General features: G+C 49.4%; 1 protein-coding gene across 1 annotated transcript in view; it reads right to left on the bottom strand.

Moving 5' to 3' along the window:
- The window catches only part of SLC6A5 (solute carrier family 6 member 5), a 50,154-nt gene extending 33,606 nt beyond the window's left edge, over positions 1-16,548 (bottom strand). The window contains exons 1-5 of the mRNA XM_036077583.2: positions 16,033-16,548; positions 13,156-13,294; positions 10,374-10,505; positions 9,850-10,023; positions 1,801-1,942 (exon numbers count right to left, since the gene is read on the bottom strand). Coding sequence (XP_035933476.2) covers positions 1,801-1,942; positions 9,850-10,023; positions 10,374-10,505; positions 13,156-13,294; positions 16,033-16,548 — 1,103 coding nt within the window. The remainder of the gene's footprint in view (positions 1-1,800; positions 1,943-9,849; positions 10,024-10,373; positions 10,506-13,155; positions 13,295-16,032) is intronic.
- Positions 16,549-17,958: the final 1,410 nt, after the last annotated feature.

Below are 17,958 nucleotides of genomic sequence, written 5' to 3' on the forward strand. Positions count from 1 at the left end.
CAACAGGCACTCCCGAGGCTGGCGTCTTTCTCTAAGGACACACCACTAATAGGGACTCTGAACTGTCAAGGACGATTTTTGTGTTTTTTCTGTAATGTTCTAATCTTTCAAGAGGCTGTATCCCAATTGTATTTGTATACTTTTAAATGTAAAAAACAGAGTCACTGTGCTCAGTGACTAAAACTGCTGCTCTCTGTACTTCAGTTCCAGTTGCGTTGGGCATGTGTCCCGGCTGAGGTTGGCTGAAACGGAAAAGCAGGGCTGCCTGGCCCTTATTCAAGGAATGTAGTCCAAGACCGAGAACATGCAAGCAGAAGGGGGCTGCTGGTCATCTGTGTATCTGCTCGAGAAGCCGTGGCCTGCCTGGCAGCCCCCACACCCCGGAGGGTAGCTTGTAGCCTGGTAGCACGGCAAGCAAGCAGCCGCACTCCTGGGGACAGGAGGTAGTCGTGGGGACACGGAGTCATGACTCAGACAATCCCTTCAGCTCCTCAATGATCAGCTCCCTCATCCTGGATGCAGGCGCCGTGCCCGTAGTTTGGCGTTTTTCTGTGACCTGAACAAAGGGCCGGCCAGAATCCAGACTCCACGGGACTGCAGGAACGTCAGCCCAGAACATTCTGACCTACAGAGGGACGTGAAGGTGGCACCACTCCTGGCCTCGCTGGCCACGGCGCCCTCCAGCCCGCTAGCGAGTGCGTACCTGGGAGGCTGCCCGGCAGTGCACCGCCATGCGTTTTACAACAGCCACGCTCCTTTCTGTCTCAACCCCTGCGGCAACCTGGGCTCAAGAGTTGACTAAAAGTGGGGCGCCTGGGTGGCTGTTGGCGAAGCATCTGTCTTCGGCTCGGGTCATGATCCCAGATCCCCCTGCTCAGCAGGGAGCCTGCTTCTCCCTCTCCCTCTGCCCCTCCCCCTGCTTGTGCTCTCTCTCTCTCTCAAATACATAAAATCTTTAAAAACTAAACTAAACTAAACTAAAATGGAAGCTCTAGCAGCACTGGCCCACCTTCCCACAAGACAGTGACCATTTGGAGCTAAGCAGCAGCAACCTCTCTCCCACGTGGAAGATAGGCTCTCTAGTTTGCCACAGTCCCCACCATTCCCTATTGTCTTGTTCATACTTCAAAACCTCCCTGCCAAGCCCCTAGCACATCTGAGTTTATAACCCCAACATAGGCTTAACTGGAGAACATTCCTTATTTACCCTTCAATGAACTCTGTCTACATTCATCTACCTTAAGAAATCATTCCATACACTTTATTAAATCTTCCTATGATGGCTGAGGATTTCGTTGTACTCCTGAACCTCAATCCTCAAAGACTGGAAAAAATGGATGTAGAAAGTACAAAAGTAAGGCAAAACCGTTAAAAAAAAATTAGTTCTTCTTTAAACTAAATCATTGACTATGACTTGTTTTCTTACTTTTTGCCTCTCTTCCATTCTCAAGTTCAGAGGGAAGAAAAAGAAACACCACCACCTAGTTTATTGAAGGTCTGCTTTGACCACGTTGGCTGAAGGTTTTGCAGTGTTCTGTCACCGACATCAGCGGTGAGAGCAGCACCAATTCTAGTCCCAAAAGCACGCAGTCACCTCCGCTCTCCAGAACCACAAGGACCAATAATTTGCTCTCAGAAGCCCAGCCAGGAAAGAAACCTTCCTTCCGGGTCACTCAAGTAGGTAGGGAGGGTGCAGAGGGAGGCAACCCATCTCTTGGGCCACACACACCCCTAGACAACAACTTGAAGTTTCATTCATTCACTGGGTTTCCCTTAGAAAGTTAAAAAAAAAAATCTTACTTGAAATACTCTTCACTCCCACTGACAAATGTCTTATTGGCCTGGCTGGTGAAGTTAACCATTGTCAAGTTGGGATAGGCAGTCATGCAGAAGGTTGAGTTCTTGATCTGTATTTTGGGATGGTCACTGATGACACAGGAATCTGTTTAAGAGAGGATGGAGCAGAAACATGGTGAGATCTGTACAGAAAATACACGCACGTCTCTCTCTAGCAACTGAAAAACAAGGGACGAAAGTATTTGCCAAATATGGAAGAGTGACTTTAGGAAAGTGTTAACTGAGCAAAGCTAGGTGCAGATGAACCCCAGGATTATGTTTTGTTCATGCCGGAGACCCTGGTACCCACAGCAGTACCTTGTGCTGATACCAAAGGCTCTCATTTTGGGGGCACTCCCTACGTGGCTGGAGGCATGCCAAGCATTTTGCATGTGTTATCTCATTAATGTTCACAACAGCCTAGCGGTAGATGCTATTACCTCCATTTTTTAAATGGGGGTGGGGGTGCACCTGGGTGGCTCAGTCAGTTCAGTGTCTGACTCTTGATTTCGGCTCAGGTCACGATCTCAGGGTTGTGGGATTGAGCCCTGCATCAGGCTCCATGCTCAGCGTGGAGTCCGCTTGAGATTCTTCTCTCCCTCTCCTTTTACCCCGCCCCCCGCTCTCTCTCTCTCTCTAAAGTAAAAATAAGTAAATCTAAAAATAAAAGTCTTTAAAAAAGTGAGGGAAATTTTTCTTTTTTTTTTTTTTTTAAAGATTTTATTTATTTGACAGAGAGACACAGTGAGAGGGGGAACACAAGCAGGGGGAGTGGGAGAGGGAGAAGCAGGCTTCCCGCTGAGCAGGGAGCCTGATGCAGGGCTCGATCCCAGGACCCTGGGATCATGACCTGAGCCGAAGGCAGACACTTGATGACTGAGCCACCCAGGTGCCCGAGGAAAAAGTTTCAATGAGGCCAAGTAACTCTACTCAAATCACACAGCCAATAAGGAAGAGAATCAGGATTCAAATCCAGGTTCTTACAACTCCACAGAAAACAGATGGCTTGCAGAAATGGATCTGCAATTGAAATTTGAAAATTGAAATCTGCAATCTGAAATTTAACCAGACATAAGCAAACCTTCCGAAGGACTACGCCCACAGAAAGCTTACTAAGGAGTTCACCTTGAAGCTGACATACAATAAACGCTTTAAGATACATACTGCATCTGCTTTCCACACACTCACATGGGGTAGCGGAGGCAGTGACCATGCCATGTGCTTGTGAGCCTCCAACAAGACCTAACACAGTGCTTCTCAACTGGGGATGAATCTGTCCCCCAGAGGACACTTGACAATGTCTGGAGACATTTTTAGTTGTCATATCTGGGGAACAGAGAGCTACTGGCCTCTAGTGGGTAGAGGCCACTGATGCTGCTAAATATCTTCCAATGCACAGGACATCCCCCCACCACAGAGAATTATCCGGTCAAAATGTCTGGAGTGTCGAGGTTGAGAAGACCTGATCTAGGCTGGGATGGGGAAAGGAGACTAACCATGTGGGTCTTAGTATGTCAGGCATTGTGCTGGACACTTTAACAATGCTTATCCCATGAAATCCTCATCAAATCTGGGAGGTATATATTATTATGCTCATTTTATTTTATTTTTTTGAGAGAGAGAGAGCAGGGGAGGAGCAGAAGAGGGAGAGAGAGGATCTTCAGCAGAATCTATACCCAGTGCAGAGCCTAATGCGGGGCTCGATCTCACAACCCTGAGATCATGACCTGAGCCAAAACTGAGAGTCAGATGCTCAACTGACTGAGTCACCCAGGCGCCCCTATTATGTTCATTTTAAATAGGAAGAAACTGAAGTCCTTCTGACCATATTACAATGCCTCTCTGACAGCTTTATAAATACGGATCACTTGACAGATAGTTTAAGTAGAGTCCACCAAGATACTATTTTATCCCAAAAGATATTATTTTATAAAGGAGTGAAAAGCAACAGTAACAATGGCTACCACTTACACAAAGCATACCAGATACTGTTGTAAGTGCTTTATATGCACCAACCAATTTAGGCCTCGCATCACCCCATGAGGTAGGTATCGCCACTGTCTATGCTGCAGATAAAGAAACTGAGGCACAGAGAAGAGCATGCTTGTTAAGGTCATGCGGCAAAACCAGGAGGCAAACAAGCATTCTCTTTCTGGGAGCCATGTTCTCAGCTATGAAGCAGAGGGCAGCGATCACAGACTCAAACACCTTCAGAAGCCAGGCTGGTGACATAAATGGTGAAGGCATAAAATAGAGGGTAATAAGGGGAGGTGGGGACTCTGGCAAACCAGAGACTGTTTCAGCCAACCAGCGCCATGCCTTTTCCAGGTGTTCTGGGAAAAGACGTAGAAAATTTGGGTATTTACATGAAACCTCTCCATTTTAAAATATTGGAAATAAGATCAAATTATTTTTAAATATCATGGACCAAACTACAACACAATAAAAGAGCACATGGCCACCCAGGTCTGGTGCATGAACTCCCAGTGCATGCCCTCTGTGGAACAGCAAAGTGGGTAAGACTGTGGGTTCCGAGGCTCCTCTGCCCTGAGAGTTGAGATGAGTTCCTTTTTCTGTCCACGCCTCCACTGTCTGGTAATAGTTGTGTCTAGCTCACAAGATTGTTGCAAAACCCAAAGTAAGTGACATCGAGGATGAAAAAAAAATTCTCACAATGCCTAGAGCACTGCTGGACTCTATCAGTTTTAGCCAATAACTCAGTCATCATTGTTATACCTTTTTATGGGGTGGGCATCTCTAGTCCTTAGCATCCTCTCCCACAGTGCTCCTGGCCAGCCATAAATCACTACTGCCTCCCACCCATTCCCCCAGAATATCTCATTGTATCGGATAAAATGTTAAAAACAACAATTATAAGAATCTCATCTCATCTCTGATGAGTTCTTTAGACCAGGGTTTTCAACGGTGTTGCTATTGACTTTGGCGGCCAGATAATTCTCTGCGGTGGGAGTTGTCCTGCGCATTGCAGGGCATTTGGCAGCATCCCTGACCTCTGCCCACTAGATGGCAGGAGCATCCACCTGCCACCACAACCCCCCCAATCCCCGTTGTGACAACCCCAAATATCTATAAACATTATCAAATATCTCCTGAGAAATCTCCCGGGGTTGAGAACCACTGCTTTTAATGTCCTCAAAGTACCTTCTTGTTCAATATTCTCTTCTTTAGTCTAATTCAAATGACAGAGGGATTCCGGCCTAATAACTATCAAATATTTACAGAGGGATCATTATGGCTTCCCCCAGCAGCGATCTGAATGAAGACCGTAAGGACCATCTCTATCCCTTTCTCTGTAAGTAAGCACAGTAGTTATTTCCTGAACTTCTGCCAAAAAGTACGTCCATCCCCTAAGACTGAAGACATCGCTAACATGCGGGCAAAGGCCACATCGCTTGCTTCCAGAACTGCCACAGTGAATCGCGCGGGGCACCTTCCCTAGAGAGCGGCTCTGGATGTCTCTGGATCCCCGCTCGCCGCGGCAGGGCAAGGTCACACCATTGCGGCGTCACTGCGGCGGGCTCCCCGCAGCCTCAAGCCTCCTGCAGTATCCCTTCCCACCACTGGGCGGCAGGAGCGTGCTTCCCAGCGCCCGGCGCCTTCGGCTGGGCCCGCGGAGGAATGATGGGCCGCGTCAGCAGCGCTCCGCAGCCCAGCAACGCCGAACAAAGAACAACGATCGTGATCGCGCTAAATTGGAAGCTGTTGGAATGGGATTCTCTTTACTAGGGCAATTATTAATAAATGAAAGCACATGAAAGACCAGGGAGAAAAGGGATCATTTAATTAAAGTTCTAATGAAAATGAAGCCATTCCAGAAATAGAAATGGTATTTATGGTGTTCCCAGCCAGTTCCTACATTTCACAGAACAGTCGCTGGTCTCCCTCATCAAGGCATGGGTTAGCCGTTCTCCGTTACAGAGACCTGAAGGATTGACAGTCTCTCTTATAACCTACAACTTAGAAATATGCTGCAAGCCCAGCCTCTACCCAGGGACAGAGCCAAGGCTGGGTGGTGGGAGCAACAGGACCCCAGCCATGCTGAGCCAGCCATGGGACAGACACCTCCCCGCTATGACTGCAGGTCATAACTGCGAGCCATCCAATCCCTCCCTCCTGAGACCAGTGGCCCGCTATCTCATGGTAGGGCAGTTACTGGGAGAGGCTGAGCCTGGAGATTATTAGTGGAACACTGCACTAGGGGAAGGGATTTTTTTTCCGTTTCCTAAACAAGCCTCTCTCAGAATGGCCATTTGGGAAAGAGTCTGGAATATCCACTGTCTGAACTCCTGACTTGTCCATCAGGGGCCATAAAGCTGCCAGTGTCTCTGCAAGTCAGACCATCACCACCTTTTTGAAGTCAGCCCAGGACCCCGAAGGACCAGCACTTCCACAAGGGCTAGCCTGGCCCCAGTAACGGAACACAGCCATGTGCAGACAGCACAGAGAAGAAGAGATGGAGGGGCTGCACAAAGAAAGAGTGGGGATTGACACGTTGCTTTAAAAAAAAAAAAAAAGGAAAAATGTAAAGCACTTGCTAAGGATGAGATAAAAATCTGTCCAGCCTGTCCCTGTGCTCCCAGGGAATAACCGGAGTGAAAAACATCCATTGTTTCTCTCTGCTCAGAGCTTGCATAGTTTTTGTGGTTTTTACCAGTCGACTAGGAGCTTAGCTGTGTAATGCCCTTACTCTGCCTTTAAGGTGTCCTGGGTTATTGTGAGCCATACTGGAAACTCCACAAAACCAGGGGCACCCCCTCCCACATACCTGGCCTAGTCAACATGCTCAGCTTGCTTCCAAAAGGTATGTATGTACACATGCATGCCTGTGTATGTGTATACATACACGTGTGTGTGCATGTGTATACATATACCCATATCTATACATACACATACTCTGACTATAAAATAAATAGGTATTTACCATAGAAAATGTAGAAAAGAAAATATGGTCCCAAATCGGTAACACATTTTGTGGATTTGGGTGAGGATTTCCCCATGTTTTATGAAATATTCGTGTTTAATGACTATAGAGTACTTCATCCTATGGATGTACTATAAATTAATTTGAACCATGGGATTATTCAGTTATTACTTGAATTTGGTTAAGTGTTTCTAGTGTTTTCCAAGACTGTGGATGTGGCTGCCATGAACAATCATGTATAATCTTTATCTGTATCTCTGATTTTCCCTTTTAAGATGGATCCCCAGAAATGGAACTTGGAAGTCAAACTACAGTTGGCACAGGCTTTCTTTTTACCCCACAGAATCCCAGCTACAAACGGGGAACATATGGACTCATGTCACTCTGCCCCGACTGGTGGAGCAGAACCTGCTGGAACACGGCCTCTTCAGGAACCCTGGATAAGCAGAGAATCAGGGGTCCTGACACCTAGATCTCGGTGCTGGTTCTACCTTTCGATCTACAGCCTGTCACTTCACTCTCTGAGCCTTCGAGTTTACTTTCTCATCTGCAAAATAGTAACCATGTCTCCAGCCCCTTGGAACTCATAGGGCTCTTATTAGGAAGAGCAGAGACATCAGTTATGAAGCCGCCTTGTAGACTGGGGAGCATTTAGCATGGTGCTTTAGGACCATGACCTTTGGAGGCAGGCAAACTTGGGTTCAAATCCCAGGTCTATCAGAGAGCTACCTCTATGACCTTGAGCTCCAGTTTTTTCATCTATAAAATGGAAATAATAACAGAAGCCATATGTTGGCTTGTTGTACATTGGTAACATGAGTAAAAGGATTACCATGGTGCCTAGTTGTAGGAAGTGATGCTAGCTATTATCATTAAGTGTTAAGGTGCCACAGAAATATTAGTGGATATTGTTAGCGGAAGGGAATATTGTTTCTGAACTACTCTCCCTCCTGGAGGACAGCTGCAGGACACTGATCACGTTGTCCCACGTGGTTCCTGATGGAAGTCTCGACCGAAACTTCCCACGGAGCCTGAATCAAGCCAGCAGCCCTTCCCCTCCCAGGCACAATCTGGGAAGGACAAGCAAGGCTCCGGGACGACCTTGAGGTATTTCTGCACTCTAGATCCTCCGTCCTGGAAAATGTTCTAGCAAATCATTCCAGCAGCTAACTGTTAGTTGTGATTCTGTGAACGGCTACTGAGTGGCATTCTCTCAAAGAGCAGCTTTGCAGAGGTGACCACTGGGCGGGCACAAACTGCAGGACAAGAAGGTGGGGCACGTTCCAAAAATGGTTAAGGGCATCCTAATGAAGGGGTGTGGGGCAAACTCCAACCTAGTGGTTCTTTGGTTCCTGGAGAACTTTAAAACTCCATCCCCAAATTGTCTGATTTAATTGGTCTGCAGAGGCCCCTAAGTGATGTTTGGATTCATCAGTTGCCCAGGTGATTGTGATGCACAGCAGCTTGGGCTGAGAACCGCTGTCCTCACCCAAGAACCCATCGACGTGGGGACTGTCCAGATGAGAACACTGAGGCCCAGAGAGTCGAAGGGACACTTGCTCTTGGTCATACCATCAGTGAGCCACACATCTGGGAACCTCCACAAACCCCCACCCCCCACTCCTGAGCACTTCCAGGTGCACAAGGTTTGAATTTAATGGGCACATGTCTTTAGTTTTAGCTCTTCCTCAGTCTTATTCAAAACCTCTCTAGGTAGAGGTTGGTCATGGCGTGCATGTGCATACACACGTGTGTAAATATGCTCCAGTGTGCATTACTGCCTTTAGTATGTGCATCTCTCTGGGGGTGTGGGAGGGAAGACTTCATCTTTCTCTCTTGACACACTCAGAGGATTGAATAATGCCCTAGCTCTGCAATGTGCGGGCCATGAGGGCAAAGGTGCCAATTTGGAGGCCAACACTAAGAGCCAATCATGTAGAGATCGCGGGATTCTGACCTCAGCACAGAGTGAGCTTAAGGGGAATAACAGATCTGCTGGGAAAACAAGAAACTACTTGCTTACTGACACCCATTGAAATGACCAGAGACCAAAGGTGACTGAGGCACCTCGATTTCCGGAGGGCTCCTTTATCCTTTGTTTCTTGCTGCCCTTACAGCAACAAGAATATTATTATTTCTACTTGAGAAATGATGAAAATGCAGATCCAGAGAGAAAAGTTACCCGACCCATACCCACGTACTTTTAGGGGCAGAGATGTCATTTAGACCAGAGGGTCTTGCCCCCAAGCCTGCCCTGCTCGTCCTCACTTTCACCCACTTGCCTTCGACCCAGCAAGCTCCCCGCAAGCCCTCAAGTCCCAGGGGATTTCAGGTCTGACCGGGACCTTCAGGAACTCTCCCTGACGACCTGGGCAGACGGATGTCCCCATTTCTAGGTACTGCATTATGCACATTTCTATCAGAGATTTTCTGGTCAAGCATCTGTTCTCATAAATACCTCATGCACTGAGCAGGATTTTGTTAAGTGTGAACCCAGGATCCCATGCATTACTCTCCTAGGTTCTAAGACCCCATTGCTTTCAACTTGTACCCTGCAAACAAATGAAATGAATCGCCTGGAGACCTTGCTAAAATGCAAATTTCCCAACCCCACCCAAATCTAATATATCGGACGATCTGGTGGGCCTGTTAATCTGCATTTTTTCATATCCCCCCTCTTTTTATTATGTTAATCTACATTTTTAACAAACACTCCAGTTAGTCCTGAGCAAACAAAGTTTGATTACTCCTCCTCTGAGCCATGATTTCTTCAAATGTTAGAATTAGGGGCATCTGGGTGGCTCAGTTGGTTAAGCATCTGCCTTCCGCTCAGGTCAGGATCCCAGGGTCCTGGGATCAGTCCCGCATTGGGGGGGGGGGTCCCTGCTCAGCGGGTGGTCTGCTTCTCCCTCTCTCTCTATCCCTCCCCCCTGCTTGTGCTCTCTCTCACACACTCTCTCTCAAGTAAATAAATAAAATATTTTAAAAAAAGAAATGTTAGAAGTAAGTATATGTGGTTGTTTGTTTTAATCTCTGTGCCCACCACTTAAGGTAGGTATATCCAAACTTACCTAATAAAAGTTTGGTTTTATCTTTGCATTCTGGTGTGTTCCAAGGGTTGTTGCAGGAGCCCCAGGGCAGGACAGACACAAAGGAGGCAAACAGGTAGAAAAGTGTGTAGCAAATAATCACATTGTAGTATATGGCTATTAGGACGGAGATGATCAGCATTGCGATGCCACAACCTGCAGAAGCAAAATTTCCAGGGATTTATTCCACCCCAGATCCTCGGGAATTCTTACAGTTGGGCACAGGGTGGGGAGCTAGGTCTTGGCTCTCTTACAGATGGATACACAAACAGCGGAGTGGACTCTCTCTATCAGGGACATTGAGGCATTCTGCTGGGCACAGAACAATGCCAGAGGCAATCTTGGGCCATTATTCAGAGGGTCCCAGAGGTGGAATTGATCAAATAAAGGAAACCGTGAATTCTACTGTTCACAAAAGCAAATCGCTCTCCTGGAGGCCGCGTGGTGCCAGAGAGAGCAGGATAGGGCTGAGGAGGCTGGAAGGCAGGGTGCACTCATGGACTCACCTTGCAGAGCCGGGATGGCCTTCCACACAGACACTGGCCCCTGGCTGGCAAACTGGCCCAGAGACACTTCTAGGAAGAAGATGGGTAACCCGGCCAGAGCCAGCATCATCAGGTAGGGGATAAGGAAAGCACCTTGGGAAGAGAGAGTGGGAAGTGAGAGCCCTGGGAAACCAAGGCTGGCTTGGACCACATTCGCCCTCTGGGGTGGGAGCTGGCTCCCCCTCATTTTCCAGGAAACCTTTGATATTCCAGCTCAACCACAGGCACCCGGGAACATTTAACAGCCCTCCTCTACAAAATGTGAGAGTACCCCACAAACACACTCCTCTTTCCAATTCCCCACTGGACGGGTCACTAGCGGTTGTGTGCTGGTTGGTTTTTATTCTTTTCTCTTCTTTTCTTTTTCTTACTATAGCATTTCAATGTCCCCAAATTAAGCTCTTCCAGCATGCAACAAATCCACACCTTTGACTCTCTACTGGAGTCAGATTTGGTGAAATCTTCTGGGCATCTCTACCCTCCAAGGACCTAACATCTACTAAGGTAGGTTCCAAGAGCCCTTCTGTGCAATAACCCGAGTTACCAGCACACCTCCTGGCAATAGGTCCTGGGTCTGCTCTGCCAGACAAGTGCCTAGAATATTCCTCTCCCCACCACCGGAGCCACCAGGCACTTCTCAACTTCCTTCCCCACATAAAAGTCCCTTCCACCCTTCAAGGTCAACTCAAATGCTGCTTCCTCCTCCAAGAAGCCTCCCCTCTCTGTCTTCCCATAGTCACTTCCCCAGGCACTGAGCACTTGACAATATTTACTTGGTGTCTTATCAAGACTGGGAGCTCCCTGAGGTTGTCACCTCTTCATCTCTTTATTCCCTGGAATACCGCCCACCCCCAACCAGGACAGTAATAGTGGGGAGGCCGCCACAGACTGCCGGAGGTTCTCTGGGGTTTTTTCCCTTCAACGATTCTTTTAGATTGTTTGGGAAGGCTGTGGGAAACAGCCATGATCTTTGAAAAGATGGGACCAGGAAGACTGTTGCATGGGTCAGAGCCAATTTGGGCATCAGGGAGGCCAGAGCCCAGAACCCTGTGCTCCACAGAAGAAAAGCTGACTTTTCTCTGGTCCACTCTTTCCAACTTCCTGTCTGGCAGAAGGACCTTTCCCGCTTGGGCCTTTCCAGGCAGGGAAGGCCCCGCAGAGGCCTCAAACTGACGGGGAGTAAAACCAGGGATCCTGCTCTGGCCTCTCCTGACGGGGGTTTTTGAGAAAGATGTGGATTATGCAGTCCTTCTCTTCCGCTCCTGAAGAGGAGGCGGGGCTTTCCACCCAGTGCTGAGGGCTGCAGGGGCCAGAGACGCAGTGCGGAAAAGTCTGCCTCCCCCTCCCTGGCTCCACAAGGAGCTCCTGGAACCGCTGGGCCAGACGCAGAAACACACTTTGCAGATCCCTGGGGGGAGGGGGGAGCAAAACGTGGGTAGTCTCACCGGCTGAGTTCCCCTGGCTGAAACTCCCTGCCTAGCCCCATCTTGTGTACCCAGCCGCTCCCTGTCACTGGAAGCCTTTTTATAGCATCTCGGGCCCACTTCCTGCACCCTGGGCTGGGACTCTTGCAGAAAACCAAGGGGAAACCCAGCTGGGATGCCTACATTTGTGTGGCCCGCACACGTTCTTCTGTTTCCAGGGCATCTCTGATTGCAAAGGATCTGCAGCCCTCATAAGTACTTGTCAATGTGTCCTAATTTGGAATTGGAGGGGAGAAGGCATATTTTTCTGTTTTAAGCATCCCATGGTGCAGCACGTGTCTACTGTCTGGAGCCCACCCAACAGAAAACAGAAACCAAAAACCCTAACCTGATGGGGTGAGGGTCTCTTTGGTCCTAGGAGGGAGTCCTGGTTGTAAATTCCTATTCCTAGAGGGGAACTTGTCAGTTTGGGCAATGTGTGGGGGCCGGCAAGCCACTGGGTAAGACGCTTCAGGGTGGAGAGGGCAAGCGAAGAGGACCTTGAATGTGCTGGGTCCCTCCTCCTTGGTGGGTACAGAAGAGGTACAGAGGATTCTAGAGGACTGGCAGCTGTTGTGTGCCTGACATCCTCACCATTTCAGAAGTGGTTTTCCTTCAAAAGCAGCTTCTTCCACCCAGTGAAGACCGATGAAACGAAAACCGTTTTTTGCCAAACAATTCGGCTAAAGTCAAAATCTGTCCCACTTATGCCCAAGAGGATGTACGTGTGTGGGAACTTCTGAGAGGTTTTCGAGAATACAACCCTCAGCTTCTCTCCACTCACACCGTGTGGTTCTCCTGCATTCTGCATGACTCAAATACCCATTCTCAAAGTCTCCTAGGTAGGCTCAGATTTCCAGGTTATAATCTTAAACCGTCCTTAATTTAGTGTCTAGGACCACACAGCTACTGCTGTTTAGGTATATAGAGTGTGCTGCTACCAGAATATTAGTCAGCTAAATTAGAGTTTGAACTCCCCTCTGTCAATGCCCACTTGGCTCAGGATCCTGTCTCCCAAGCTGGTTTGGTGGGGGATCACGGAGGCCCACCTCTCCCCTGAGCTCCATCTCCTGATAAAAGCCTCCTGGATCTAGTGCCAACCAGTTACAGTGGCTCCTGCCCTCTCGGTCAGCACTGATGCCTACTGGGGGTGGGGCTGGAGTGTGAGGAGGCTGCTCTGAGCCTCCCCTCCCAGCCCAGTCCCGTGGCTCTGGGCACCTCCCCAACCCACAAGTGCCCGCCCCGCCATGCCGCAGGCTGAAAGACCGGAAAAGCCATACCTCCCCCGTTCTGGAAGGCCAGGTAGGGAAACCTCCAGACATTGCCCAGCCCCACTGCGTACCCCACCATGGACAGGATGAAGTCCAGTTTGCTGGACCAGTTCCCTCGGGCCTTATTCTCATCCCCTTGCTCGTCCTCCTGGGGGCGGAAAAGCACATTGTCGGATAACAGCCCCGTCGATCGGCAAGCAGGCCCCATTCCACCCCTCCCCCCTGCTGAGGGTCTTTCCCAGCAAGCAGGCCCCCATTTTCCAACCGAGGATGCATTGGCAAGCAGGACCCCAATTTGGAAGAGAAGATGCATCTACAAGCAGGGCCCTCACCCCTCAACCCTGCCCTGAGACTCTTTCAGCAAGCAGGTCCCAATTCTGATCTGAAGATTCCTCTTCAACAGACCCCTAAAGCCCTCCTTCCCAAATCCTGCAGTCAGGGCACACCAGCAAGCAGCCTTCCCCAAACCTTGAACCTGTTGGTTGATTGCAAGCAGGTCCCTCCAACCCCAACCCCTGACCAAGAGTTCAGTTGGCAAGCAGCCCCCCAATATCATGCCTAGAATCCCCAGCAAGCAGATCTCTAACCAACCCCACCCTCCCCCAAACCCTCAACACACCCCTTCCTCAGCCCTTTCTCCCTCTGGAGTCTGCTAGGCGAGAAATAGAGCTGCAATCCCCGAAGCCAGCCAGAGCCCCTGCCTCACGTTCTCTGCCAAAGCCTACAGGCAGAACCTGCCTGGTCGGCTAATTTAAGGGGGGCACCTCTCAACAGCAGGGAAAGGGAAACAGGAAGGAGGGAGATGTGGGTGTGAAACAAGAGGAAGAACAGAGAAGGTAGATATGGTAAGAGACAGGATATCTAATGCCTTGAGTTCTGGTCTAAACTTTACCACTGGATCATCCCAGGCAAGCCACTTGCTCTCTCCGAGGCTCTGTGCCCCAAGCTGTAAAACGAGGGGCTCAGAATAACTATCCCCTGAGGCACCTTCCAGCTCCAGCCATCTATGGACCTTTGAGGCTCACCTCTCCATGTTCACCCTAAGATGCTCTCTTAGGGGCAGTGCCTCGTTCTGGAATGCCTCACTACTAAGCAGGAAAGGATGGGGGTGAAGCCACCTCAAATAAATTCAAAATGTTCAGGGCACCTGGACACCACACAAAGGTTCCAGGGACCCAAATCACTGCCCAGCTTCTGCCTCCTCAGTCATACTTCATTTCCTATTCTAGCAACCTGGTATGCCTCACACTGTTGCACAGGCTGTGGGCGGTAAAGGAGCTATCAGGAGAGGAGGAAGTCTCTGGAACAGAGGAGGGCCGAGGCAGGTGTCAGAAAGGCAAGAACAGAAAAATGGGCAGAGCTGAAGATAGGCAAACGCTGAACTTCATCTACTCTGAACATTTGCAACATTCCCCTCTCCGCTCCTCTCCCGTGCACACCACCTCCAGCCCCACCCACCCTCCGGTTCTTCCCGAGCTGAACGGGTGGGAGTTTCGCTGCTGGTGCCGCAGTGCGGAGGTTAAGCAAGGCATCTGGAACAATCTTCTGCCTCCACCTGGGTCACACTGTTGGGCACATGCTGTCACAGGCAGTTAATATATACCAACAAACGCCCCAGAAGTGGACTCCAAAAACAGGGGCAGAGTGGGAAAGCCTACGTGTATGTTCATTTCCAGTTATTATTCTAGCAGCTGGGCTCCTGTGGTGTGAGCCTGAGGATGAGTGTGTGTGTGTGTGTGTGTGTGTGTACACAAACAATAGAATGACTATGAACACAAGGGCTGTATAAACCTGAAATCTCACGCCCACAGGTGTTTTGATTCCAGCACCCAGTACTAGATGCATGCCTAGCCCCCAAGCCCAGGGAAGGGGAGGAGACTGCAGAAAGACAAGGGGTAGGAAGGGAAGAACTGAAGTAGGTGACACAGGACAGAGGAAGGAGGGGGACTGGAGGGAAAAGGAAGAAGACAAGAGCCCACATGAGAGAGGGTAATAGTAACCAGTATTAGTTGCCTTATCCTTAACCCAGGATTGGGATTTGCTCTGTGTGGTTTTCATGCCTCCGGTTGAACATAAAGGATCAAATCCAGAGGAGGTTCAGGTTTGTGGGGCATGGAGCTTATTCAATTGAGATAAGTCCCCTTAAAAAAAAAACCACACAGCAAAATATACAAAGTTATGATAACAAAATTAGTTACTGGGTTTTGGAAGAGTCCCGAAGCTTAAGCTTCAGAAGTACCTTCATGTGAACCCACCTCTCATCAATGAATTCTCATGTGATAGCAGGTAACTCTAAGTGAAAAGGCTATAGGACTTAAACTGTTATTCCCCGCGGTGCAGGGGTGGGGGTGTTCCTCGGTATTTATTTTTTAATTTTTATTTTTTAAGTAGGGTCCGCCCAGCGTGGAGCCCAAGGCGGGTGGGCTTGAACTCAGGACCCTGAGATGAGGACCTGAGCTGAGATCGATTGGAGGCTCAACTGACTGAGCCACCCGGGTGCCCCCTTTTAAATTTTTTTAATTAAGGGAAAACATTTTAAAGACTCAGTCATAGACAAAAGGGGGAGTCCTGTTTTCATAAACCTATCTGCCTCAACTGCTTAATGAGGCTGCACCCCAATGTCCGAGACTACCGAGGCTGGGGAGGGACAGGTAGCGGCAGCTCCTGAGTTCTCGATCTCTCTGGCAGGGTCACTACAGCCCTCGCGCCCTGAACTGGGGACCCCAGAGCAGTGCGAGCTTCCGAAGCCCCAAAGCTGCCTCCCGCATCCATTACCTGGCACTGCCAACCGGTCTCCCCATCAGCACACGTGCACCCGCCACAGCCCGGCTCGCCTCGCACGCCTAGGGAGCAGGAGGCGGCGCGGGCTGAGCGCGACCTGCTTACCTGGGCGGCAGCGGTGGCCACGCTGCCCGGGAGCACGGACGTGATTCCATCCGTGCCCAGCACCACGGTGCTCTGGCTCATATTCACCCAGCCCACAGCCGGGGTGTTGTTCCGCTCCAGGGTGCCCTTGCCCACACTCACGTTAGCATCCCCCTCGGGGCCGCGCAGGGCCGGAATCTTACAATGAAGAGCGTTGCCGGGCCCGGCGGCCCCAGAAAGAGCGGCGGCCTGCGCGCTGCGCGCCTCGCTCAAGTCCCTCAGCGCTGCCGAGGCCGCCGGCGCCCGCGGGCTACTGAGTTTGCAAGCCCCCACTCCCGGCCGCTCGGCCTCGCAGGCTCGCGCGTCGGGGAACTGGAAAGTTTGGGCGCCGGTGGAAGCGGACCTGGGCACACGCGGCGTCGGCGCGGCGGCGGCAACGGGAAGCTCCTGCTCCGGGCTCGTCCTGGGCGCGCACCGGCCGTCGTGGTGGCCCAGAGCCATCGCCGCCCCCAGGCTGTTGGCTGGTTGTGTATTCATTTCTTTGGGAGCACCGCAATCCTGCAAATGCAATGTGAAGTTTGTGCACAAAAAAAAAAAAAAAAAAAAAAGTCACGGCTGCTTTAAAAATACTTGTATCTACATATAAAGACGTTCACCACTCAGGTCCAGACACAATATCTAGGGAATAAACTGGAATCTGGATTTTTTTTTTCCCTCTCCAAAAAAAAACTGTATTTCTCAATTTGCCTGTCTTGTCAATAACCAGATGGCATAAAGCAGTTAATAGTCCTCTCCTTGATGGTGGGAAAACTAAGAAAACAGTAATGTTTGTTGTTTTTATTTTTTATTTTTTTTTGTTTTGGAGGGGGGGGAGAAGAGGAGGGTGGAAATAGCCCTACAGCCATGAGCTCCCTACCCTCTTTGGATTTCACATCACGGCTGTAGGGTGCCCACCTCCCCATCACCATTGTAGAAAGATTCTTTAATTTTCCGCCCCATTTCCTTTGTCATTCAATAATGCACATTGCTTTTTTTTTTCTTCTTTTTTTAATAAGCTATAGGCAAGCTGTGGCCACAAAGCTGATGCCCCGGCACCTTGGAGTATTTCAGGCTAAATCGGTTGTGTGAATCCCAGCGCACCAAACCCATCCCCGCCCTCCAGGTAGCAAAGGCAGGGGTAAGGATCACGACCAACACAACAAGAACAACAACAACCCCATAACAACCATAATAAACCAGATGTAAAACACAAGATAGTAACCAGGTTTGTTATCTTACACAACCTACACACTTCCAGACTCCCAGATATGTAAAACAACATGCAAAGTTTTTGGATTCTCCTTCTCCCTCCAGTATTCACAAGAGTCTAACGTCCTTCATGCCCCTACACCTGCTTGGGGGCCAAAACTCAGGACGAATTTTCATTTGTTTTTTCTCAACTGAGTTTCAAGTGAAGAGAAATACCAGCGGTGGTTTTTCTGTCTGCTTTCTCTCCTCGTGTTATCTTTCAGGGCTCCCTTATTATTAGCACCAATATTTACTATTATACTGTAAGAATGATCATATAACCTTCACCTCAACCACGTGCATCTCATCTAACCGTCTTTCATAAAGCACAGATCAGAACTCATTAATTTGCACTAGATCTAAATACCTTGGCTCCGGCAAGCATTCTTATCTCAATAGCCTCTAGGACTCTGAGCGACTAGCCTCAGTACCGGCACCTGGCTTTCAGCACCGAGGACAGTGCCCGGGATCGCGATTAGGAGATCCCTCCAACCTCCACAGCCTCAGAAACCTCTTTCCGACCTCAGGTGATGCTCAGAACAAAATACCTATGGCTTCAAGAATTGCCCTCCCTTCCTCTTCCAAAATGCACAGAACATTTCAAAAAGACCTATTCTAAACGAATCTGCCCTCCCTCCACCCACAGCTTCCTCTCTTAAA

The sequence above is a fragment of the Halichoerus grypus genome, chromosome 11, assembly GCF_964656455.1.
Source record: "Halichoerus grypus chromosome 11, mHalGry1.hap1.1, whole genome shotgun sequence".
Lineage (NCBI taxonomy): Eukaryota > Metazoa > Chordata > Mammalia > Carnivora > Phocidae > Halichoerus > Halichoerus grypus.